At 39.5% G+C, this 24750-nt stretch overlaps 3 protein-coding genes across 12 annotated transcripts in view; 2 read left to right on the forward strand and 1 right to left on the reverse strand.

The window, feature by feature from the left end:
• Positions 1-455: 455 nt before the first annotated feature.
• On the forward strand, positions 456-17380 carry LOC6039899 (probable multidrug resistance-associated protein lethal(2)03659). 3 transcript variants are annotated; one of them, XM_038258001.1, is made up of 7 exons: positions 11243-11440; positions 11835-11955; positions 12022-12081; positions 12913-13456; positions 13579-13804; positions 13864-16828; positions 16884-17380. In XM_038258001.1, exons 4-7 carry the CDS (start codon positions 12935-12937, stop codon positions 17149-17151), a joined length of 3981 nt encoding a protein of 1326 aa, XP_038113929.1. In that variant the 5' UTR covers positions 11243-11440; positions 11835-11955; positions 12022-12081; positions 12913-12934; the 3' UTR covers positions 17152-17380. The 3 variants fall into 3 exon arrangements, with proteins under 3 accessions (XP_038113924.1, XP_038113929.1, XP_001849397.1); XM_038257996.1 differs by lacking the exons at positions 11243-11440; positions 12022-12081 and adding an exon at positions 456-571; XM_001849345.2 differs by lacking the exon at positions 12022-12081 and having other exon boundaries at positions 11244-11440.
• LOC6039898 overlaps positions 1266-24750 on the reverse strand; it is a 153265-nt gene continuing 129780 nt past the window's right edge. For 3 of the 8 annotated variants that reach the window (XM_038258012.1, XM_038258038.1, XM_038258016.1), the window contains 2 exons: positions 5922-6118; positions 1266-5060 (listed from right to left, as the gene is read on the reverse strand). In XM_038258012.1, coding sequence (XP_038113940.1) covers positions 4894-5060; positions 5922-6118 — 364 coding nt within the window. In that variant the 3' untranslated portion in view covers positions 1266-4893. Of the gene's footprint in view, positions 5061-5114; positions 5309-5921; positions 6119-24750 lie in introns of those variants that run through there. The other 5 variants (XM_038258030.1, XM_038258024.1, XM_038258019.1 and 2 more) reach the window with 5 other exon arrangements.
• The window catches only part of LOC6039901 (probable multidrug resistance-associated protein lethal(2)03659), a 28891-nt gene continuing 28438 nt past the window's right edge, over positions 24298-24750 (forward strand). The window contains exon 1 of the mRNA XM_038257987.1: positions 24298-24490. The gene's annotated coding sequence lies outside the window, so the exon portion shown is untranslated. The remainder of the gene's footprint in view (positions 24491-24750) is intronic.

Here is a 24750-nt window from a genome sequence, read left to right on the forward strand (position 1 = left end):
CAAAAATTGATTTCGAGTGTGAACCATCGGGGGTCGAGTGTACACTGTAATAGAGATCCTAAATAAGGAGACTGGTCGAAGTGAATTTGACGTACCCAAACAAACACAAGTTTGACGTATCCAGACAAGCATTTGCCTTAACGCCCAGCAATACTTATCAGTGTTGCCATGCTTAAAACATACGTTGCCAGATCGATTTGGCAAACTTAGACCAGTCTCCCTTTTTAGGGTCTCTACACTGTAAGGCAGCGATTCTCAACCTTCTTCTAGGCTGGTACCCCCTACCGTGTAAATCAAGTAGGCCCGGTACCCCCGTTGAGAATCACTGCTGTAAGGCATTTGTCTCTCCAAATAATGAAAAAAATTTAAACATATTGATCGGGTAATAATAACCCGAAACAGACTAAATATTACTTAAGCGTGTACTTGATTTTGACAGCGAATGAAAAGAGGCGCGTGTGTGTGTTTACGCAGTGGACAGTTGAGAGTAAAAGTTTGGGGCGGAAGTGTTAGTGTGATTGACTTGTGCTGGAACCGGTTGGCGTAATCCGGAACAGGATACGGACATGAGGTCAGTGGGCGGTTGGGAGGTTAATGATCGGCAGAACACGGAATTGCGTTTGAAACGGAATTTGTATACGATTCTAATTAGATTCCATTTCAGAATTCGGATTGAGTTAACTGGGTACTAGCCCTGTTCGCATTAACAGTCTGGACCCGAAGCCTGATTTTTCTGTTACATTCTTATTGGAATTCCATATAAACTGTAACGGGGATTGCAGGCATCGGGTCCTGACTATTAATGTCCCATATGCTTTTGCATCACTTATGAGTTTTGGATGCAGTTTGGCTCAAAATCGAGTGTTCCTCTAGAAAAACCAAAAATATCCAGTAAATGCAGTTTCTACGCGTAGCTGCGTGGGACAAATTTAAATTGCGTTTTTCTCAGCTTGCTGTTCTTGCATATGTGACATTTATGCGAACATGGTCAGTATAGGACCTTTTACAAAAAAAAAACTCCATGAGTATCATTTGTTTTGAGATCTAGAGTTCAAGAAATTTATTTTCGTTAAAAAAGGTATCAAGGAAGGTTGATTTCGGCACTCAGTAAAAAAAGGGTCGGTTGTGTTTTGTTAGTTTATGTAAAGTAAATATGTTTTTAATAAAAGTTTTAAGTTCTGTAAAGTGATACATCTTAGCTAGGTATATTTTGTATTTTTAATCCATACTTTTTATGAATATAGTTTCTGGTTGTAGTTTTTTTCTTCATACTAGCTTTAATCGTTCCCTCTACAATATATAATTGAAGTAGTACCTTTTTATGGTTAGCTTAACTTTGCTTTTTTTTTCCTCTTTTCTCTTCTCTACGCTTGCGGCTCTCGGTGTGAGTGTGGGTGTTTACGTGATGATTTTTTTTCTCTTCATTTTCCACGTTATTTTGCCTTTTTTTCGTAGAAAATAAACTTCAATAGAGTAGAGAGAGCGTGAAGCATTTCTTTTTCGTCTCATGCGTTTCCAATGTCTTCTTAGTAAATAGAGGATAGAACAAGAATAGTCTCAAGATTTTAAATTCACTTTTTTTTGGTTTGCGTTCTTTAATAGTTTGTAGAAAATAGTTTTTGATAGCGTTTTTTTTAGAGTTTTGTTAGTAAATAACGGCGCATCTCACGTGTTTGCATTCTTTCTCCTTATTTTTTTCGTGTCATTTTACTCTACTCTAACGTCACAACTTTCACTATCAGTTTTATTATTTTATTTTACTTTTCAATGTTTTCTAGATTTATTTTGTTTGTTGTTTGCTAATTCTTTGGGTGTATTCGCGGTGAAGGATGCTCGGGCCTATATGCAAGTGTGCGCTATTTATCAATATGAGCGAATGGATTTAATGTAAATGTTTGTGTGTGAAAGTGGTTAAAGTTATTGGAAAAAACATCTACTAATTTAAAGTACGCCCTATCGTTACGTTCTACGCCAAAACTCTAAGTTGTTCGCTTTCATTTTGAGTTGGAGCAAAACGTAATAACTTTGAAATTCTTCCCCAAATTTCAAAATTCTAACGTTTTAAACTCGATGAAATCGTTCTAGTTGTCTTTGTGATTTTCAAGTGTGTTTGTTTTTGCTTTGTTTTAATATCTCAAGCTATTCTGTTCGTTTCTCTAAGTATTTTATTTGTGTGTATTTTTCATCTTCTATTTTGTGTATTTTATCTCTCTTATCAACTATTTACTATACTTTAGTGGATGTTTATAATTCTTTGCATTCATAACACATTTGTGAGTGTGTCAAAATAGAAATTATTTTAAAGAGTTACATTTTATTCTTCTTCTTCTTTTCCGTCTGGTTGGTACGATTAAAAAGGGAGTGCTCTTTTGCAAACATTCAAATGTCGTTACGAAAAAGGTATATTCTGTTTGAAATTTGTTTGGTTAAAGTCATGTTCTATGGAACGCAAATGGTTTCTGGTGCGTTTGCAGCATCGTGCAGCGTAAATCAAACTTTGTTCTCTTAAGACTACACTGTTTTTTTTCATCATTTAATCTCTGGTTTTGGTTTAAGTTCTAGGAAAGCTTACTATTTGTCATTAGGTTTTAGTTCGTTCTTTTTTTTCAGCTAAACTACGTACCATCAATTAAAGCATTTATGTTCTTGGTTTGTTTGGTCGTTTACTTACTAAACAAGATGACAAAATTCACACTATGGGATAAACGGACCTTAACTTATAGCACAAACAGAAGCAGGGTATGGGGGATTCTAAAAATATGCGCTCAAATATTGGCTTTCGTTTAAGTTTTTATTATATTACTACCTTTTTTAAATGTTGTGTTCTTTTATGTGAATATCATCATGTGCGGAAAAATTAACAAACTGTGTTCCAGCGAGTGTGTGCGTCCTTCGCTTGAAGCTTCAAAGGGCGAAATATTTCTCCAAAAATCTTCCCCTATTTTGAGAGAAACATTCCGTGGGATGGCGCTCCGTTTCTGCAAGTTGACGACACGTGTCTGCTGTTACAGTTGAAAAAGAACAAAATTTGGTGAGAAGATGAAATTTGCTAGTCTTGGCTATTCAGGCTAGAGTTATTAGATTTTTTTTTTGCTTCGTTTGTAATATCACATGCGCTCTCCATTGTAGATAGAGTTGTTTTTTTTTCTTGGTATTTTCTCTTTTTTTTTATATTAAGTAAATTCTAACAAAAGCCGTGTTAAAATCAGCCGTAAACTGAAGACTTTTCATTAGAAAGTATGTTTTTTTTGGGTAACATTATCAAAAGTAGTTCTTTAAGAGATATTATTGAATTATAGCGATTTTGCACTTTCTGCCTGTTTTTGACGTCGTCTTTGGATTTTTTCTCTTTTTTCAGACACTATGTGTAAAGCAGTCATATTGTTTATGGTCTAGTTAGTGTTATTTCAATGCATTTTTTACACATCATGTTTTCATTACGCGCTAGCTTCTCGCCGTTCTTCACTAATCGCTATATAAATAGAAGTAAAATCGTGGTGCCATTCCTTAATAATCCTTGCTGTCATCCCACTGGTTGGGCTCGATCGACGGCGTCGCCGTCATCTGACTTCTGTTTTTGTTTGTGTTATTTAATTATTTTGATCTGGTTATTTTCGTAGAATTCAAAGAGGCTACCGCACTACTTCAAAATCTACCTGAATGTGTCTGAATTCGTGTGGCATTCCGCCCCGTGGTTATACGTTTCCTCACTCGTTCTTTTGATTTTGCTTTCTTTCATAAATTATTAGATTGTCATTTCTGTTTTGCGCGTGTTTTTTTTTCAATCATCTCCGCTAAATGTGTGCTCTCTAGAAGCTGCACCGCTCGTACGCTACCGCTAGTGGAAAACTAAATTCCCTTAAAATGTTTAGAAAAGAACTTGTTTAAAACCAAAAACCATGTGTTTGCCGCAACTACTGAGTTTTATTTTTTTTAACAAGTTATGTTCCAGCGAGTGGAAACGCCGTCTACTCGGGATTTGCTAGAGAGAAGTACTAGAGCTGTGCCCTCGCTACGGATTACTATCGAAATATAACTGCTAGGCTTGCTTTTTTCTGGATTATGACCGCTAACTCGTAAATGTAATCTTTGGATTATGCTCTTTTAAAAGTTGACAAGTGAGAAACAAAATAAATTTTCAAAATAAAAGATTTTCGCAACCCATTCCGGATTGCATTGACAGGTTCTACTACCTCCAACGGGGGGAGCGCTAGGTTAAAATTTCACTTTTCTCCTCTTCGCAACTACGGATATGACGATGATTCTTCGCATTTAATGACGATACGCGCCGCGCCTACTGCGACTTTATTCTAGTACCACTTTGTGTTTATTAGTCCATTTTAAAATTTCCACCAGAAGGGGGGTGGTGGAAAATGGGTTGCTGCGGTTTTTATTCTGGTTGGAAGATGCTACTGAAAGGTTTTTTTTTTCCTTCTAGAAATAGCTATAAGACTCTAAAATTCGATTTTTCATATTTGCTGCGTTGTTCCTCTCGAGTTTCATGTTTTTTTTTTAGGTTTTGCTGGTGCGAAAAGACCTCCTCTCACGTTGTTTGTAATTTAGTTTTGTTTCTTGTTTTTTTTTTCTTATTAGAGAGTTAAGCAACTGTGTAAGGATTAGCGGTTCTCACTTTCATAAAAGATCACTTCTGTACTTCAGAGTAAGTGGCATTTCTAGTATTTAATTTCCATTAATGGGTTTCGTGTTCTACTTCCCTTTAAGTTTTACTGTTAATTGAATGTTCTGAAACTCGTTTCCGCCGTCCGACTTCGGTCGATCGACGTCGTTCTAAAGTGGTCCCTAGCGACTGAATGTTTTAACGTCTCCGTTCTAGTACTGCAGTTGATATCGTTCCGAGTCATGGTTCCTTTCAAAAGTCATCATCATCAGCGCTTACGAGCGAATTTCCGCAATCTCCACGGTGACGCTCTCGTTCTGGTGCGAGTTGGTCGCCGTCGAGTGGGCGGCCGTTCCGTTGTCCTTGGCGTGCTGGCTGCGGTTCGAGCGGGTCGAGGTCGCCGATGCGTTGCTGCTGCCGCGCGAGCCACGCCGGGAACCTGCTGCGTCGGCGTCGTGTATGTGTGTGGTGAACAGGTGATGAAACGGAAGTAGTATTTTTTTTTTGGAAAGAGACAAACATGAGGGGAGAGTAGTTTATTAACGGAAAAAAGAATATACGAAACATAAAAATGTAGAGGGGCGTGAGGGAGGTACTAGAGGCGCGATAGGTAAGAAGGTTTGGTAGTAGTAGAGGTGGTGGTTCCAACCATTTATGCAGGAAAACGTGTCTCTACTGGAGAGTGGTGGCCTATTGGTTTGGGTATACGAAAAAAAGAACATTCGGTCACAATTATGTGAGGTTGCACTAGGGACTCTGTTATACATGAGATTATATTGGTTCGGAATTCTACACCGCCATTCAAAAGTTGCAGTGAGCTACACTAAACAACAACACTCCAACTACGTATGATTTTGAAGGTACCTCCAACGTGACCAAAAAGGCAAGTTTCTTCCTTTGTTTCAGTCCAAAAAAGTCGCACCTGAAAAAATATTTCTAGAACACTCACAGAATCGTAATCTAGTACTGCACTACCATCCAACACGACAAGTCGCTAGCCGGCTTGCATGCAAGTCGTGCTTCCATCCAACTTACCGGAAATGCTACAATCGGCGTCCAACCAACAACCTGAAAATCTATTCGTATGAACTCTACGTGAACAATACGCACTACTGTGCAAGAAAAGGATAGAAGAGGTCACTAGTTTCGAGAAAAAGATCATCAACCGGGGGGGTCAACATCAACCACTTGTGGGCACAGCAAACATCAACAACAACTCGAACAAACGGGATAGAAAATGTACGGGAAGGACACGCACGCGCGTTCCGCGCCGCGCCCTCCCGCGTATCCTGGGGGTACAGACCTAGCTTACCTATCGACGCGTTCGGCGAGTGGGGACGCAGCGAGGCCATGCTCGGTTGGCGGGACGGTAGCCGAACGGACATCCGCGAGCCGCGACGTTCCTGGCCGTGGAGCAGCTTGTTGTCGCGCAGCAGCGACACGTTCATCAGGCGCGGGTTCGGCGTGTTGAAGATGGTCCGGTTATCGCGCCAGCGGGCCCTGTTGGCAAAAAATAAGAAAAATGTTTGTTTGAGTCTCAATCGGTCTTGGTCTCAATTATTTATTAGTATCTAATGATTTCGTTTCAAATATATCAATAGTTTTGGCGCTTTACTCTTGATAACTGAGGAGCACCAATACATTTAAATTATAATTTTTACTTGCCACCAATAAACTTTCAATTCAATAATTCTGTCATCTGGGACGAATCGAGACTACAGTCTAAATAGGAACAGCATGTTTTAGAGCAGTTAAAAAGGGTTGACCAAAATATAGCCCGCGGGTTTTAGAGGACATCAAAGGCAAACTTTTCAGAAATTTCCAGAATGGGCAAAACATCTTTGAGTAAGTTATGGTTTTTTGAATCAAAACAAATTTTTTCAAAAAATCAAAATATTGGTCGCAAAAATTTTTCAATTTTATTTTTTGATGTAAAATTGAATTTGCAATCAAAAAGTACGTCAGTGAAATTTTGATAAACGGCGCCGTTTTCAAGTTATAGCCATTTTTAGGTAACTTTTTTTCAAAATAGTCGCAGTTATTGATTTTTTAAAAATAGTGCCCATATTTGCCCACTTTTGAAAAAGATATTTTTGAAAAGCTGAGAAAATTCTCTTTATTTTGCTTATTCGGACTTTGTTGATACGACCCTTAGTTGCTGAGATATTGGCATGCAAAGGTTTAAAAACAAGAAAATTGATGTTTTCTAAGTCTCACCCAAACAACCCACCATTTTCTAACGTCGATATCTCAGCAACTAATGGTCCGATTTACAATGTTAAAATATGAAACACTCATGAAATTTTCCGATCTTTTCGAAAAAAATATTTTCAAAAAAATTAAATAAAGACTAACATATCAAAAGGGCGTAATATTGAATGTTTGGCCCTTTAGAAATGTTAGTCTAGATTTAAAATTTTTGAAAATATTTTTTTCGAAAAGATCGGAAAATTTCATGAGTGTTTCATTTTTTAACATTGAAAATCGGACCATTAGTTGCTGAGATATCGACATTAGAAAATGGTGGGTTGTTTGGGTGAGACTTAGAAAACATCAATTTTCTTGTTTTTAAACCTTTGCATAGCAATATCTCAGCAACTAAGGGTCGTATCAACAAAGTCCGAAAAAACAAAAGAAAGAGAATTTTCTCAGCATTTCAAAAATATTTTTTTCAAGTGTGGGCAAACATGGGCACTATTTTTAAAAAATCTATAACTGCGACTATTTTGAAAAAAATTACATAAAAATTGCTATAACTTGAAAACGGTGCCGTTTATCAAAATTTCACCAAAGTACTTTTTGATTGCAAATTCAATTTTACATCAAAAAATGAAATTGGAAAATTAGTAACTTTCAATACCAGTGCCGAAAAGTTGTACTTTTCAGCACTGAAATGGGTGCTGAAAAGTTAAACTTTTCAGCACTAGTATCGAAAAGTAACATTTTTCAATATTTTTCTGTTTTTATCGGCGAATTTACTAAGCACATGGATGTTTGGCATAAAATTCCATTGAAATAGCGTTTTTCGGAATTGCAAAAAAAAAATGTTGTAAGCAACTCGTTGCAAAACTTGTTTTTTTTTCTACACTCGTCGTATTTATCCAACTCGGTAAACTTCGTTGGATAAATGTACGACTCGTGCTGAAAAATCTTGTTTTTGCAACTTGTTGCATATACTACTATTATTCATGTTGTGAAGTTTATCGTATTGCAAATTGAATGTAAAATAATGTAATTGCGTCAAATTCAAACAATTTTAGGAATAAGTTATGAAACGTTCAAATTTGACTTCAGTTAAAAATTGAGCAATTCTCTACCAAAACCGGAAATGGATTTTATTTGTATTTTTTGATTTGGCTCAAACTTTGTGGGGGCCTTCCCTATGACCAAATAAGCTATTTTGTGTCATTGGTTCACCCATACAAGTCTACATACAATTTTGGCTTGAAACTTCCTCCCTGGTTCAGCACCAGTGAACTTCATCAATTAGCCGAAGTTGACACTTTGGATGTTATGTCCAATAAGATAATTGATGCATTTCGACAAAAATCATTGCAGTCTTCAGCTGCATTGATCCACTCTTTATATAGTTTATAAGTTAGTTTTAAGGTATCCCTTTTCCCTTTTGTACATGTAGGACCTCCTACATTTGAAATCACTGAATAGCGAAAGCTACAATATTTCATGAATAAATGAAAGTTGCTAGTATTTAAAATTGAGGTGAAAAGTCATCGTTTGTGATTGGACACTCAATAATATTTTAACTGAATGAATGTACATGGAAAAGAAATTTGAATAAATATAAACTAAAAAAAAAAAAAAATACAATTTTGGCTGCTGTCCATACAAAAATGGTATGTAAATATTCAAACAGCTGTAACTTTTGAGTGAATTTTCTGATCAATTTGGTGTCTTCGGCAAAGTTGTTTTTTTATATTATACGAATGTTTCATGTATTAACATTGAAAATCGAACCACTGGTTGCTGAGATATCGTCATTAGAAAATTGTGGGTTGTTTTGGTAAGACTTAGAAAACTTCAATTTTCGTGTTTTTTTTCTTACAGCGGCTCTATCTCAGCAACCCGAGGTCCAATCTTCAATGTCTCTTAGGCAATTTTATAGCAAATTTTCTGAACTTTTCAAAAAAATATTTTTAGAAATGGTCACTTATGGTCACTATTTTTAAAAATTGAAAAACTGCAAAAATTTCGCTAAAATCAAACTTTTGGTGGCTATATCTTGAAAACGGAGCCCTTTATAAAAAAATCTGTAATGTACTTTTCGATTGCAAATTCAATTTTGCATTAAAAAATAATGTCAAACTTGTTTTTGCATGAAACTTCGATTTTTTTTCCAAAAATCACTGTTTTTTTCAAAAATTCATAACTCGGCGGCAGATTTTTTGACCATGTTTCTCTATAGCTCAAAAGTTGCGGATTTTTGTCCCCTAAAACATATCAAAAAATACATATCGAAAATCAAAAAAATACATATTTTGGGAAATTGAGTTTTAGTGAAAAAAAAGTTGATTAGAAAATCTGCAATTTTTTTTCCGTGTACCTATTTTTTCTCAAAAGTCCTCAACAATACCTACAACTTTGCCGAAGACACCAAATTGATCAGAAAATTCAATCAAAAGTTACAGCCGTTTGAATATTTACATACCATTTTTGTATGGACAGCAGCCAAAATTGTATGGAGACTTGTATGGGTGAACCAATGACACAAAATAGCTTATTTGGTCATAGGGAAGGCCCCCCCAAAGTTTGAGCCAAATCAAAAAATACAAAAAAATAAAAATGGTCGAAATCGGTCGATTTCGTAGAGAGCTGCTCAATTGTAAAAAGGCGGTATTTCCTTTTCTACTATGACCATTCCATGGTACCGTAAACCGGGGTTACATTGATAAGATTTCAATTTATTTTTGAAATATTGTTCAAATGTTAAGGTTTTTTTTTCAAGACTATTATTTTTAAAACATGTATTATCGCGGGCGTCGATAATTAGAGTTCATTCGCGCTGATATGGCCGCAGGAGAATGGCCGCATGATGGCAACAGTACAAATTTTTGGCTGTTGTCAAAGGTTGCCTTGAGTTTTCAGCTGACTTTTTGGAAAATATTCAAAACAGGTTGACAGGCAAATTAATGCTGAATTTCAGTTCACTTATCTGATTTTTACACCGCGGTCGTTCGGCGGCAATAACCTCCTGTCAGTTTAAGCGAAGTAGAATTGTGATTTTATCTCGAAATAAGCAATACTATGGTAGGCCACACAAGATCCATATATAATATATGCATATGCACCATTTAAAAAATAGCTGCGTTTTTTATTTATTTTGAATTCCGGGGTGACTATCATAGTTTTTCTTGTTAAAATCAGATTCAAGGTGTAAAATTATTATTTTTACGTGAAATTTACCACATCAAACATCAAAAGTTTCAAATACCGTTTTCAAGATAAAATTACTGTTTATATTTAGTTAACTTAGTTTATAAGCTTTTTTTAAAAAAACATATATAAATTTAAGGTATAATTGTTAAACAGCCACAATTTAGCCTGAAATTCAATAAAACTAGGTTTGTTTATAAAATTATCGATTCATATTGCATTTTGGACTGAATTCGAAAAACGAATCAAAAGTTTTCACGTATTATATGAAATTTGTTTTACTGAAAATGGCTATAAATTTAAAGCATATTTTTAATTATATTTCAAAAACAAATAATATTTATTATTTACACAACTGATTTTAACTTTTCCTAGTGAAAAATTGTCCAAAGAACAGACTCAGACCAACAAGATGTGTACATCCATTTCCAAATTTAAAAGCTTTAAGTGCACTAAAAACTGCTGTCCCAATTCAAACTGAAGTCCCGATTCGCCCCAGATTACGGTACTCTTCATGTTGCGGAAAAATCTTAAACCTATCAAAGTCATCCCGGCTATCAAAGTCACCCCGTTTAACAGTATATGAACTTGTTATTAACAAGTTTTAAAAAAATATTTGCAGTGGTCTAACTTGATTACAATGTTTTTTTTCTTCATATCTTTTTTTTATTAGGTCCTTTTAGGTGCTGTGACCAGGTTAGGACCGGGGACCGGGGATCAATAGTACAAAAAAGATTTCAATGTTTGTTGAGACATGCAAATTGCAATTAAAACCTTATGGACTAGCTTATGGATAATATTTATTGAAAAATTATTGGTAATGGTATATTGATTATAGAATTTGTAAACAGATTAAATTAAATTAGAGATTCACGTCTGCTTTGCTATGAAGAATTTTACATCAATGTTATAACTCAAACAAAAATGTGTTATCAAGTTATAACTCATTGACTTTCGCTTTTTTACGCACCCATTCCAGCTGGTCGCGATATCTTATCACAACGTGGTGGCAAGTTTGAAGAACCTTTGAGTTATCTCAGTTATACGTACAAAGAGGAGGCCAACCCTTGTTCAGTGGTAACGCGCGGTTCTTCCCAGTTTGTTTAAAATTCCGTTAGCATTGCCATCGGTTGTGAAATTGAGAATAATTTGCGAATTTGGCGCCAATCTGTCAAGGTTACCAACGCTTGCTAGATAATTTTATTTTTGTTTGCAAATTAGTTGACTGATATAAGCGGTTGAGTATAAGAGGGCAGCACGAGGGAACCATCCCGGCTGTTGATATCGGGAAGTGAGGACAACAAGTTTGTAGACGATTCGTCAGATCCCACGCGTGTGTGTATGATCGATTAGATAAGAACACGAGAAGTGCACTGAATTGTTTACCGCCACAATATTGGCTGATTGATTGGAAAAGTGATAAATTTCAAGGTGATTAAATGAACTTAGAATAATAATTGTTATACATATTTGACATGAAAAAACTCCATTGATTACGTATGCATTTGGACACATTCACTCATCATAATGTTCGATGCAGGGTGATCAATCATCTTCACACATTCTTTACAGCAGCATAACTGCTGCAAGTTTGCAAATCTCATGTTCTATTATGCGAAACAGATAGCCCCGTTCTGAATCCGCTGATGCATGGCAACAAACCCGCAGAACCATAAATCTAAAACATAAACGATGCACTCTCTCTCTTCCTCTCTCCCGCTCCCTAAACAAACGACAACGAAGAGAGGAAAAAAGAGAGTTTACACCCAAGCCTACTACCACTGCTATGCTGCGAGGCTAACAAACTCTCTCGTCTGCTCCGCAGCTGTCATTGTGAAGCCGTCGCTCGCCGGGACCGGACTCAACCAGTACGCTCGTTCGCCGGTCGATTTGATTCCGGTTTCGGGGGGTAGAACATCGGACAGCTGTTTTCTTCACTGCGCTAGGTAAGCGTGTGAGTGTGTGGTATTCCGGCTCATTCGGGTTCTTTTCTTTCCCACTGTTTGTTGTAGCATCATCAAACGCAAGTCAGCTGGCGGAGGAGCCGTTCCGGGGAAGAAGGGATTCGAACGGTACATTTCACAACCTTTGAGGCGGAATCGCCCGAGGCGCGTTCCAGTGGTCGCGCCGGGGATCTTTGTACCGAATTTTTGTATGAACGTGACGTGTTTGCCATTTTCGGAATAAAGAAAAGTTTGTGAAGTTCGTACTAGAAGTGAGAAATCAATTTCGTTTCTCGAGGTCGGAACCAAACGGAACAAAGAGCGTGTCGCTGCGCGACTGTCAAAACAATCCGATAAATTTGCGAATCAAAGCGGGTGGTGCAACAAAACCCAGTCAAGGTTCCGCTGCGGCAGACAAAGTGAATTACGTTGTCGGCACGAACGTCACGGTTGGACGCTATTTCGCTGATTCTAATTTCGTTGATACTGGCGTACGCGATGGTAGATAGAAGGTGTGGCCCCCGCCGTGATGATACAGGGCTTAATATCGGTAAAAACATCTCTCGTGTCTATCGATCAAATAATCGGAATGTTCACAAATGCAAATAGTTTCGGAGCCGGATATTGAGTAAATGTTTCAGCACGTGACCGAGTCGTGAGACGCTGGCTTCACGATTCAATCTATTGATTGTGTCCCACAAGAGTTAATTGACCACACAGACGACTAAGCATGATGTTGCGAAATTATTTTCTCCGTACGGATCCCCGCGAAACCGGCTCAAACCGCTGCGCTATGTTGACTCTGATTGATGGGCGCTTCTCTCGCACAAATCTGCACGCGAGAGCGCGCGCCTCGCTAAAGTGAGAGCGCGTGACCCAGTTCTCGGGAATTTCGCACACCCAGCTGAGCCACACGCATCGGAACTAATCCCGCTTTAATTTTCTTATACCGCGTACCAGGTAACTCCCACTTGACGCAGCCATGAATCGTGACAAGGACTTCAGCAAGAACAAGCTGGAAAACCCCGTCCAGAATGCCTCGTTCATCTCGCGGCGGACCTTCTGGTGGTTGAAGGACATCTTTCGGGCGGGGCAACGGAAGGCAATCACAGAGGACTTGCTGTACGCGAGCTTGCCGGAACACCGCAGTGGTCAGCTGTCGGAGCGCTTCGAGCGGTTGTGGACTGAGGAGTTGGTCCGACCTCAGCCCAGCTTGATGCGGACGTTCTGCCGAGCGTTTGGAGCGGTTACGCTGTTCTGGGGACTGCTGTTTTCAGTGCTGGAAACGGCGAATAGAGTTGCGCAACCGCTGCTCCTGGGAGCTCTAGTGTCTTACTTCTCGCCGGGACAAACCGAAATTAGTGAACGCGAAGCGTACTACTACGCGGCCGGCATCATCGTGTGTTCGCTGATCCCAGTACTTACATTCCATCCGTTCATCCTGTTCATATTCGAAATTGGCCTTAAGCTACGCGTCGGCGCTTCCTGTCTAATCTACAATAAGGTAAGTGTGTTGAGGCGGCTCCCGGGTGTCGCGTGTCAGTCACACGAACAGATAACGATGTGCAAACATCGAGGCCTACTCAGTTTAGTGAGGTGTTGCTAATTGAGCGCGTTTCGTTACAGTCGCTGAGGCTCACCAAGTCAACGACCGCCACCGACGGGCTGAGCGGGAAGATACTCAACCTGCTGTCCAACGATGTCGGGAAGTTCGACATCGCGCTTGCGTTCATCCACGACCTGTGGAAAGGCCCTATGGAGGCTCTACTGTTGGGTTACTTTATCTACATTGAGATTGGCTACTCCGGACTGCTCGGAATGGGTTTCCTGCTCAGTTTTATCCCATTGCAAGGTAGGTCGTAACTCAATCAGCACAACTCTTAACAACTCAAACACGCTTCCCCGTTTTAGCCTGGATCGGCAAAAAGACGGCCACCTACCGGATGAAGGCGGCCAAGCGAACCGACCTGCGCGTTCGCTTCATGAACGAAATCATCCAGGGCATCCAGGTGATCAAAATGTACACCTGGGAGAACTCGTTCGCCAAAATGGTGGAAACCGTCCGGCGGAAGGAGATCAACGCCATCCGCGGCGGAGCGTACGTCCGAGCGACGCTCATCTCCTTCTTCGTAGTGTCCCGGGTATCAATCTTCCTGAGTTTACTGTCGTACACCTACACCGGCAACGTAATCACCGCCCGCAAGGTGTTCATCGTGACCAGCTTCTACAGCATCCTGAACGAATCGATGGTGCACTTTTGGCCGATGGCCATCACTTTCTGCGCCGAGGGGTACATCTCGATCAAGCGGGTGCAGGAGTTCCTTCTGACTGCTGAGGGGAAGGAAAAGCTTAGGGGGGAGAAGGCGGTGTCGCCTACTGTGTTGATCGAAGACGAGGAAAAGCGGAAGGAGCAAGCCAACGGGAAGCTAGCGGAAAAGGAAGAAGTCGAGCAGCTGCTGCCGGCGAAGCGGGTCGTGAACGTGAACTGTGAACGCAAGGGAATCGTGCTGGAGGGTGTAACGGCCAAGTGGGTTGTGAGTGCGGAAGAAGCAAACGTGGGAATAGCTGGGGTGACGAGCACGGTGAATCAGGGACAGTTGTGCGTTGTGATTGGACCGGTGGGCTCGGGCAAGTCTACGCTGTTGCAGGTGCTACTGGGGGAGTTGGACGTCGACGAGGGAATGGTTCAGATCAATGGGTCGGTTAGTTATGCGGCACAGGAGCCGTGGCTGTTCGAGGGAAGCATACGGAATAACATTCTGTTTGTGGAGGACTTCGACGAGCAGCGGTACTTGGACGTGGTACGGGTTTGTGCGCTAGAGAGAGATTTTCAGCTGTTTCCACACGGAGATCAAACGATCGTTGGTGAGCGGGGTATTAGCTTGAGTGGAGGTCAGAAGGCGAGAGTCAATCTGGCCCGGGCGATCTACAAGAAGAGTGACATCTACCTGCTGGATGATCCTCTGTCAGCTGTGGATACGCACGTTGGTAAGCACATCTACGAGATGTGCATTCGCGAGTTCCTAGCGGACAAAGTGTGCGTTCTGGTGACGCATCAACTGCAGTATTTGAAGGACGTACAGCACATCATGCTTATGAACGGGGGATCGGTGGAAGCACAGGGCACGTACCGAGAAATCAAGAAAACTCAGCTGGACTCGATAGTGGCGTTGACACCGGAGGAATCTCCCACGGAGAACAAGTTCGAGAAGGACTTCCAGAAGCTGACCGCGCACAGCGAAAAGGTCAACCTGGACCAGGAAAAGCAGGAGGAAGTGGAGGAATCTCAGGGCGAAGGCTCGGTGAGCATGTCCGTGTACAAAACATACATCACTGCGATCGGCAGCTGCGGCTGGATCTTTTTCATCTCGGTGCTGGTAGTGTTGGCCCAGGTTGCCGTCAGCGGAGTGGACTTTTTTGTCGCTCAATGGGTCAACTGGGAAGAATCGCTGGGGCTAGAGGTGATCGAACAAAGCGAAAATGGAACAACCATCGAACCACCCGCTGATCACAGCGAAGAACGCCAGCGATACGTGCTCGTCTACAGCATCCTGATTGGGTTCTTCGTGTATCTGATCCTCCAGCGCACGTTCTCCTTCTTCTACGTGTGTCTACGAATCTCAATGAACCTGCACGATCGCATGTTCCGTGGCCTAACGCGAGCCACAATGCACTTCTTCAACAGTAACCCGTCCGGGCGAATTCTGAACCGCTTCTCGAAGGACATCGGAGCGATCGATACGACACTGCCGATGTCGCTGATCGACTGTTTGGTGTTCTTCCTGGAGATGATCTCCGTTGTGGTGCTCGTTTCGATCGTCAACTACTGGTTCCTGGTGCCAACGGCGGTGATTGCTATTCTAATGTACTTTATCCGGAAGGTTTACCTGAACACTTCGCGGGTCGTCAAGCGCATAGAATCGGTGAACCGATCGCCGATCTTTACCCACGCGAACGCCACCCTGCAGGGACTGTCCACGATCCGTGCCTTCCAGGCGCAGAAAGTGTTGAGTAGGGAGTTCAACGAGCAGATGGACGTCAATACGGCCGCGTGGTACATCTTCATCACGACAACGCGAGCGTTCGCCTTCTGGTTGGACGTAGTCTGCGTGATCTACATTGCGGTGGTGACGTTGAGCTTTCTGGTGATGGGCCAGAACTCGCTCGGAGGTAGCGTCGGGTTGGCCATCACGCAGACCATCAGTTTGATCGGGATGTGCCAGTGGGGAATGCGTCAATCGGCGGAGTTGGAGAACCAGATGGTGTCGGTGGAACGTGTTAACGAGTACACGAATCTGACGGCGGAACCTCCGCTGGAGACGGCGCCCAAGCATCGACCGCAGCGCAACTGGCCAGAGAATGGGGTGATCAAGTTCTTCAACGTGGACTTGAGGTACTCGGAAGATGGGGAAAAGGTTTTGAAGGACTTGAGCTTTACGGTACAGTCAAACGAGAAGATTGGTATCGTTGGGAGAACCGGGGCGGGCAAGTCTTCACTGATTCAGGCACTGTTCCGGCTCGCTCCTTACGAAGGAACGATCGAGATTGACGACATTGACACCAAGACGCTCGGACTGCGGGACCTTCGCAGCAAGATTTCGATCATTCCCCAGGATCCGATTCTGTTCTCGGGAACGCTGCGAAGCAATTTGGACCCGTTTGAGGAGAAGAGCGACGAAGAGCTGTGGCGAGCGCTGGACCAGGTCGAGCTGAAGGAAGCCGTCTCATCGCTGGCCGGTGGACTCGAGTGCAAAATGTCCGACGGGGGTACCAACTTCAGCATGGGCCAACGACAGCTGGTCTGCCTGGCGAGGGCGATCCTGCGGAACAACAAGATTCTGGTGCTGGACGAAGCGACTGCCAACGTCGATCCGGAGTGAGTTCTTCAATTCGTAGTATATTCTTGAACCTAACTAAAACTTCAATTTCAGAACGGACAAACTCATCCAGACCACGATCCGGGGCAAGTTTGCCGACTGCACAGTATTAACGATCGCGCACCGGCTGCACACCGTCATGGACAGCGACCGGGTGCTGGTGATGGACGCGGGTCGCGTCGTCGAGTTTGGCCATCCGCACGAGCTGCTGCACGGTCCGTCGGGGTACCTGCGGCGGTTGGTCGACCAGACGGGCGTGGCGACGGCGGCGCTGCTGATGCGGATAGCGGACGAAAATCATCGGAAACTCAAGGAGCAGTAGGAACACAAAGAACAAACACACACACACAGGAACTGCCTCAAGATTAGTGATTTAGCGTAGGGACAAAAGTGCTTAAACATTTGATTTTAATGATACTAGCTAGGAAACATTTAGCAACTTTTTTGTACTTAGACCCGGTGAGAAACGGTAAATTAGACGACAAGCAATACACAGAACAAAGTGTCTTTTAAATAAAATTGGAACACGTGCTAAAAATAGCGATCTTGCAGTCATTCGGTCTTTTTAATTAACTCGAAAAATTCCTTCATATTAGCGTCAACATGGTAAATAACTAATCTAAACCAATCATCGAGTTTTGCTTCGACTATTTTTTGGATAAATATTGAATCAATTTATCTTGCAGAGAAGAAATAATATCAGATACTTTATTTGGTTTAAAATCTTCAATCTTTGCTCGCAAAAGGTGAAGCAAACCCAACCGGCGATGACAACGAAAATCCTGATGGAAAACTCTCATTTCAATGCAAATTTTATCGCTTCCACAGCCAGTGCCATGTGCGCGGCACAAGCTACGCAATCCCACCGAATTATGACAAGAGAAAACTTAATTAACGCCCGACTAAACTCTGCCACTTAACAACTGTTCACGGTTGTTGATACCGGCGGTCTATCTTTGTAAGGGGGAACTCCTCAAAAATCAATACCAGCATGACGTGTTCGCACCATCTACACAGAGAGAGCGAGTTGAAAAGCATCAAGCATCACATAAAGAAGCAAACTACATCACACCTAGGCGCACCAGCTGATAACGCTGGCCAGTTTCAAATTGAAACTGTAAATAAAGGTACGGCGAACGCGTTTCTTTTGTGTCCGTCGTCCAGATGCTTGGGCGGACGCGTGGTGCGTCACGACCTTCTGCGAGTTCGTTCACCACGTGTGCGAGTCGGCGGCGGCGCTAGACTGCCGAAAATCTATATCACTCAGTCAAGGTCGCGGGCCCGAGCAGAACCAGAAATAAACTTATTGAGGGAGTGCCAGACACAGCGGATTAGTGAATTTTAGTTTGTGGCTGTTTATTTTGGTTTTAGTTGCTGGATGATCAGTTGAAAAAGTTTGCTATGATTTTTTTTTTTGAATTGCTGAGATGATCAACTTTTCACGATACCCGGGAATGCTTTTTTAAGTTGGTCAATCTCTATGTCCAAAGAATTAATTTTGTATCATTTATTTTGCATCGCCCATATAGGTCCATATAAGTCTCCTTACAAATTTGGCAGCTGTCCATACAAAAAATCTTTAGAAGATACTTTGAGTCCAAGTCCAAGAAACCAAGTCTTAGAAAAAGCTGTAGAAATAAGAGTTACTCTTAAAAAAAATACTTGTTTTTAACCAACTTTGTGTCACTAATATTTGAGCTCCCAAAATTCATATTCTAAGATTTTTTTGGAGTTTTGAAAAAATCAGGGGTCAAATATTAAAACTTTAGTTTCACTCAAAGCATTTCTCAATACATATCTCTGCGGTATTTTTTTTTTTAGAAATGCTTCTCTATGGCTCAAAAGTGCGTCCCCTAAAACAAACGTAAATATGTATTTGGTAAATTCAACTTTAGATAATAAATAATGGATTTCAATAATGAGTTCTTCAAAAATAAACTTTAAAAGGCGTAATATTGAATATTTGACACTTATGAAATATTAGTCTTGATTCCAAAATTTTAGAAATATTATTTTCGAAAAGATCATAAAATTTCACTTCTGTTTTATTTTTCAACATTGAAAATTAGACCATAAGTTGCTGAGATATAGCTTAAAAAATTTGGGAATGTTTGAATGATTCTTAAAAACTGTTAATAACTGTATTTCAGCAACTAGACATCCAATATTTAATGTTGCTTAGGAAATTTTATTAGAAATTATCTAAAACTTTCGAAAAAAAATATTTTTAGGATTGCAAGATCATGGACATTATTTTTAAAAAATCGAAAAACGTGATTTTATAAGTTAATGTTAAACGTTACGTGACTGTATCCTGAAAATAGCGCACTTTATCAAAAAATCTGTAATAGTAGTTTATGCAACAAGTTGCAAAAAGAGGATTTTTTCAGCACGAGTCGTACATTTATCCAACGAGGTTCACCGAGTTGGATAAATATGAAGAGTGCTGAAAAAAACAAGTTTTGCAACGAGTTCCATATAACATTTTTTGCAATTCCAAAAAACACACACTGAGTGAAATTTCATGTCAAATTTTCATGTATTTTGTCAATAAATCGTTTAAATCAAATGTTGAAAAGTGTTACTTTTCGAAACAAGTGCTGAAAAGTTCAACTTTTCAGCACCCATTTGAGTGCTGAAAAGTAGAACTTTTCAGCATTTTTTTTGAAAAGTGTTGCTATTCGATTCTGTTATTTTTGGTACAGAAAAGTAGGCTATTTTGACGTTCAAGAATGACAGGAAAAGTAAGTAGTTTCAAGACGGAATTGCAAAAAATACTTTTCGATTGTAAATTTGACTTTACATTAAAAATTTAGGTAAATATTTGTTTTAAATCATTGCTCGGCCGCAACAGTTTTGTCCATACTTATTTATAACTCAAAAGTCAAAAAATTAAAAAATACGCATTTTGAGAAATTGTTTTTTTTTGTAAAAAAAGATTTTGAAATAAGGGGCAAAAAATCCGTGTACCTTTTTTTTGAAAAGTCCTCAACAATACCTAAAACATTGCCGAAGACAGCAAATCAATCAGAAAATTCCTTCAAAAGTTACAGATTTTCAAATATTTATGCACCATTTTTGTATGAACTAGACTGCCGTTCTACGCATAATTGTCCCATGTCAGTTTTGGACGATTTTGACTTTATGCCATTTTTAAGTTCAGTCTGATGTGTACTTTAAGAAAAACACATAAAATCTGGTACTTTGTTCGGAAACTCATCAGAAACAACACCAAGTCTGTTTGTCCCATCGTTGAACTTCTACGCATAATTGTCCCACCAAGTATTTTCTTACACGGAATCATTGGTTTTACTAAGCATTATGTATTGTTTACCTGTTGTATAGCAAGAGAATCGCAAATAAGGGTGATATACTGCTAACTGGGGTGATTAGGGACACATAGGGCGAATAGGAACCCACGGGACAATTATGCGTAGAAACACAGAAATCGGTCGAAAAATTTCAATCGCGTTTTTCTCAGTTGCACTTTTTTGAACATGGGACAATTATGCGTAGAACGGCAGTAGAGGTGGGCAAAACCGCTCTGTTTTAGGAGCCGCTCATTTCGTTCACTCTTTAAAAAGAGCCGCTCTTTTGAATGGCTCTTTCGCTCTTTTTCAAAATTGCGATGAAAAGGGGTTTTTTCAAAAATCCTGTGATTTTATAAGTTTGTAAGATTGGACTTTTATAAATTGGGACGAAACAAAACATTTTTGAAGTTTATGTCCCTCATCTCTAATAAAAAAATAACAAGCTATGGTATAAACATTTTGATGAAAAAAAAGAGTTTTAAAATACTTTTTACACATCTCCATCTGTATTGCAATCATTAGTTTTCAAAATATCGAAGTATTGATGAACTTTTTTTTAAGCCGAAAAAACATTTTGCATTACTGTGCAACGGAATTTTACAAAAATTCAAAATATTTTTGATCGATCTCAAAATGCTTTTTAATTTGTTTTCAGTTGATATGACTTCTATTTCCATTAAATTTGGAAGTTTTTTGAAAAAAAAATTGTTTTGCCCCCTGATTTTCGGACCGATTGTTAAAAGGAGGGGTGACATAAACTTTGAAAAATATTTTTAAAGGCCATATTTAATAAAAAAAAACTGAAAACGAGAAGATGCCCCTGAAAACGAGAAGATGCCCCTGAAAACCATAGGTCTTGGTGGTCTCTAAGTCAAGATTTCTACTCAAAACTGAATATTCGAGTAATTGAATGGCATCCACACATTAATCTAGGTACAATGGAAAGTTTATTTAATTTTGTCTAGAAAATCATTTACTTTTGGGATTCATTTTTATAAGCAATGAAATTTTTGAAATTGCATTTTCAATTCTCAAAAACAAATTTAATACTCGCTGAAATTGAAACATGGCATGATTTTTGTTATAAATATAATTTATTGAATTTCCAAAAAATGTAGAATTGAATTTGTTTTTGAGAATTGAAAATGCAATTTCAAAAATTTCAATGCTTATAAAAATTAATCGGTTCTTTCAAAAGACCTGAGTTTAAAAAAGAACAGCGGTTCTTTTTTAGTGAGCCACGGTTCGTTCGCTCTTTTCAGTGAACCGGCTCTTTGAGCGGTGCGCTCTTTTTTAGCCCACCTCTAGTATGAACAGCTGCCAAAATTGTATGGCTTCTTTGGTCATTGGAAGGACCCCACAAAGTTGTAGCCAAATAAAAAAATACAAAAAAAAACTAAAAATGGTCGAAATCGGTCGATTTCGTAGAGAATTGCTCATATGCGCATTCCAAAAAGCATTGTAAATTTTTTTTTACGGTAAACTTTCAATTATTCTACTGTTAACAAATTTTGTTTTTTAAGGAATTCATGAAACAATATTTTTCTTAAAGTTTAACGGTTTTGTCCGATTTGTGAACCCAAAATTCACTCTTGTAAAGATCGAAATGTCTAATTGAAGTTATTACATATTTTAAAAATAATTTAGAGTTGATTGTACAAGTTCAATCAATATTATTTAATTTTATAATTTTCGTTTAACCTTGAATTTCATGTTTTGAAAAGTGCTTTAAAAGTAACAGATTTTGGTAGAAGCAAAAAAAAACTTTAATTTTCACATAACTGTAACAGGTCCGGCTCAAATGTCTTAACCCTCTACTGGCCAAATTTTTTTTTCGAATTTTTTTATTTTTCCCGTGTTCAGGAAGTCATTTTGAACCACTTTTGTTCTACGAAAAACTTCACTTCTCTTGTTTTATGTTTTCTTGTTTAATTTTTAGTATTTTAATTTTCATTAATCTTGTTTAGTTTATGTTTATTTTTGGTACTATTTGGCCTATTCTAACACCTCCTATCATTACATTTTGCCTATCTAACCTTTTTCATGTTTTTACAGTCACTTTTTCAATTTTTTACTTGTTTTTCACATTTTCTGCTATAGAATGGCACCATTATCATTTATATTGTAAACAAATTTAAATGTTGTCAAAGACAAACTTATGGGAAATTTGACGAGCTTTCCGGTAAAAATATTTACGAGACTGAAAAATTAAGTCTGTCATATAGAAATTGCCAAAAACCATCAAAAAGCCTATTTTTTCAACATTTTTATTTTTAAAACCGCTGTAACTTTACAAGGATTGGACTTAGGACAATGGTCAATATGGAGACTTTTATGTAAAATTGTCTGGAGAATCGATTCCCGTATTCGGTTTTTGAAAATTTTGACGTTTAGAGCATTTTTCAAAAAACAGTTTCAGTAAATGATTTTTGTATTTTTTTAGGTGAGTTGCTCCATCCTGCATTTTTCGTGAGTCTTTTTGTAACATCTTAGGCTATCTTCACAAAAATTTTGAACGAAAAAAAATCGTGGGCTCCCCCTCAAATTTGACTTTTAAACTTAAAAATCAAAAAATCTCATAAAAGTTGGGTGTTTTTTTCTTTCAGTGTATTTTTATCGAAAAGTCCGTAAAATTTCCTACAAGTTTGTCTTTGACCACTTTTTGATACGATGCAACGGCTTCGAGATACAGAAATATTTAAATTCCGAATTACAAAAATATTTAAAACACTTACGCCCTTCTCAAATGTCATTATCGAGTGGAACTGGCTCCATACACACAAAAATGGCTTATATAAGCGTAGGATAACATGTCTACAAAGTTTCATTGAAATCGGAGAGGGTCGAGAAAAAAGTACCTGAAAAATTCCTGTTTTGGGCTGGAATTGCTCCATACTTCTTTTTATTGAAAATATAGGAAATGTTAGTAAAAAACACTGCCAAAGTTGACCCCTAAAAAATGACATTTTTAAAAACATTGGCAAAGTCACATAAAACAAGTTTAACTTCCAACCCTGAAATTTTCTAAAATTTGAAGAGTTCTTCTTTCCAATGCTTTTTAAAGATCAAAAATCGGTTGGAAAATTGATTTTTGGCGATTTTTTAGATCGAAGCCCGTCTAAAGGCGGGGTTAGGTTGTAGAGGGTTAAAGATCAAAAATTGGTTGAAAAATGGATTTTTGGCAATTTTTCAGATCGAAGCCCGTCTCAAGGCGGGGTTAGGTTGTAGAGGGTTAAAAAAACCATGAATTTCGACCTCTTGCAGAGAGCTGTTTTGATAGGCTCAATCAAATACAAACAGGAAACTTATACAGCAAAACATAGTTGTCTGTATTGATTTTATGCAAATGCAGATTTTAACAAAAGCATTGGCTGGTTCAGCAAACAAAATGGTAAAAAATCAGCAAATGCAACCCAGCAAATTTTTCCTGCTGATTTGGCGATTCCGCGCAAAATTGAAATGGGCTTATTTCCCCCAATAAAATTGTTCACGTTACACGTGGAGGCACCGCGACTGCCTCCTTTGAAGGATTCCTTCCTCCTTCCGTCAACTTTGTTGAGCAAAACAAAACACAGGAAAAAAAACGAAGAAAAGCGCTACTGCAATGCGACATCCGGTTTCTCAGTGCCGGTTCTGAGGCTACAGCCAAACGATGGTCACTACCGGCGGCGCCAGTCAGTGCTTCTTTTTCTCTTTTATTGTTGTTGTGGGGAATACTTAATAAGTGGGGTGTAGCGCATTTCAACCACGTGTCGGATATAGTTAGTGTAAAGGGTCGATGGTTGTAATTCTGTGCGAAACATGATTTTTTACGACATAGAGTAAAACTGAAGACAGGAGACTACTTTTCTCACTATGTGGCAGATTGGCAGTGATGCCATTTTTCGAGGTCAAAGACAATGTTTACGACCTCTTAATAGTCACGAAACCGAAACACGATTCACTTCTAAGACAAAGCTATTTTTCATGAGTAATATGTAATCGGAGAGCGTTGACAACAAAGTCGTCAGCTGTTCTGCTATACCGGTGCGCGTCCTCTCCCGTTTTGGGAGCACTTTCCTCTCACTCTCGAGGCAGTTTCAAAAACAAGCAAGAGAGAATGAAGGGGGGTAGTTTGGTGAACCTCCCTACCGAGAGAACGGGCCAGTAGCGATTAATATTCGGTGCGGATTTCGCGTGTTTTTTCCGCGAAACCCTCGTCGTCGTCGTCGCAGTTTGTCGCGGTATTCGTCGAGTAAGATTGCAGGAAGATAACGGGAAGATCTTCTTGACTAGAGAGTGAAGAGGCCTCTTATCGGCGTTTGTTGGTTGACTACAAGCTTTCTTATTAGGATTTTGTTGCGATAGCAGGTAAGCACATTGTAACGAGAAGGTTTCATCCCTTCGGGGGAACGTTCAGACACTCTTGTCTGTTTCATTAAGGAGAAGAACGACGACGACCACGCCAACTAATTGAGACCAATTGAACTGAGTCGATTGGACTTAATGGGAACCCGCATGGAGCGGCACATTCTTCACGGTCTGGACCAATCGTCGATTATCACCAGTTTGACAGTGAACTTCTAAAAATTGTGTGGTTTCAACGAGAAGTGCTACTATCAACCACGTTG

The sequence above is a fragment of the Culex quinquefasciatus genome, chromosome 1, assembly GCF_015732765.1.
Source record: "Culex quinquefasciatus strain JHB chromosome 1, VPISU_Cqui_1.0_pri_paternal, whole genome shotgun sequence".
NCBI lineage: Eukaryota > Metazoa > Arthropoda > Insecta > Diptera > Culicidae > Culex > Culex quinquefasciatus.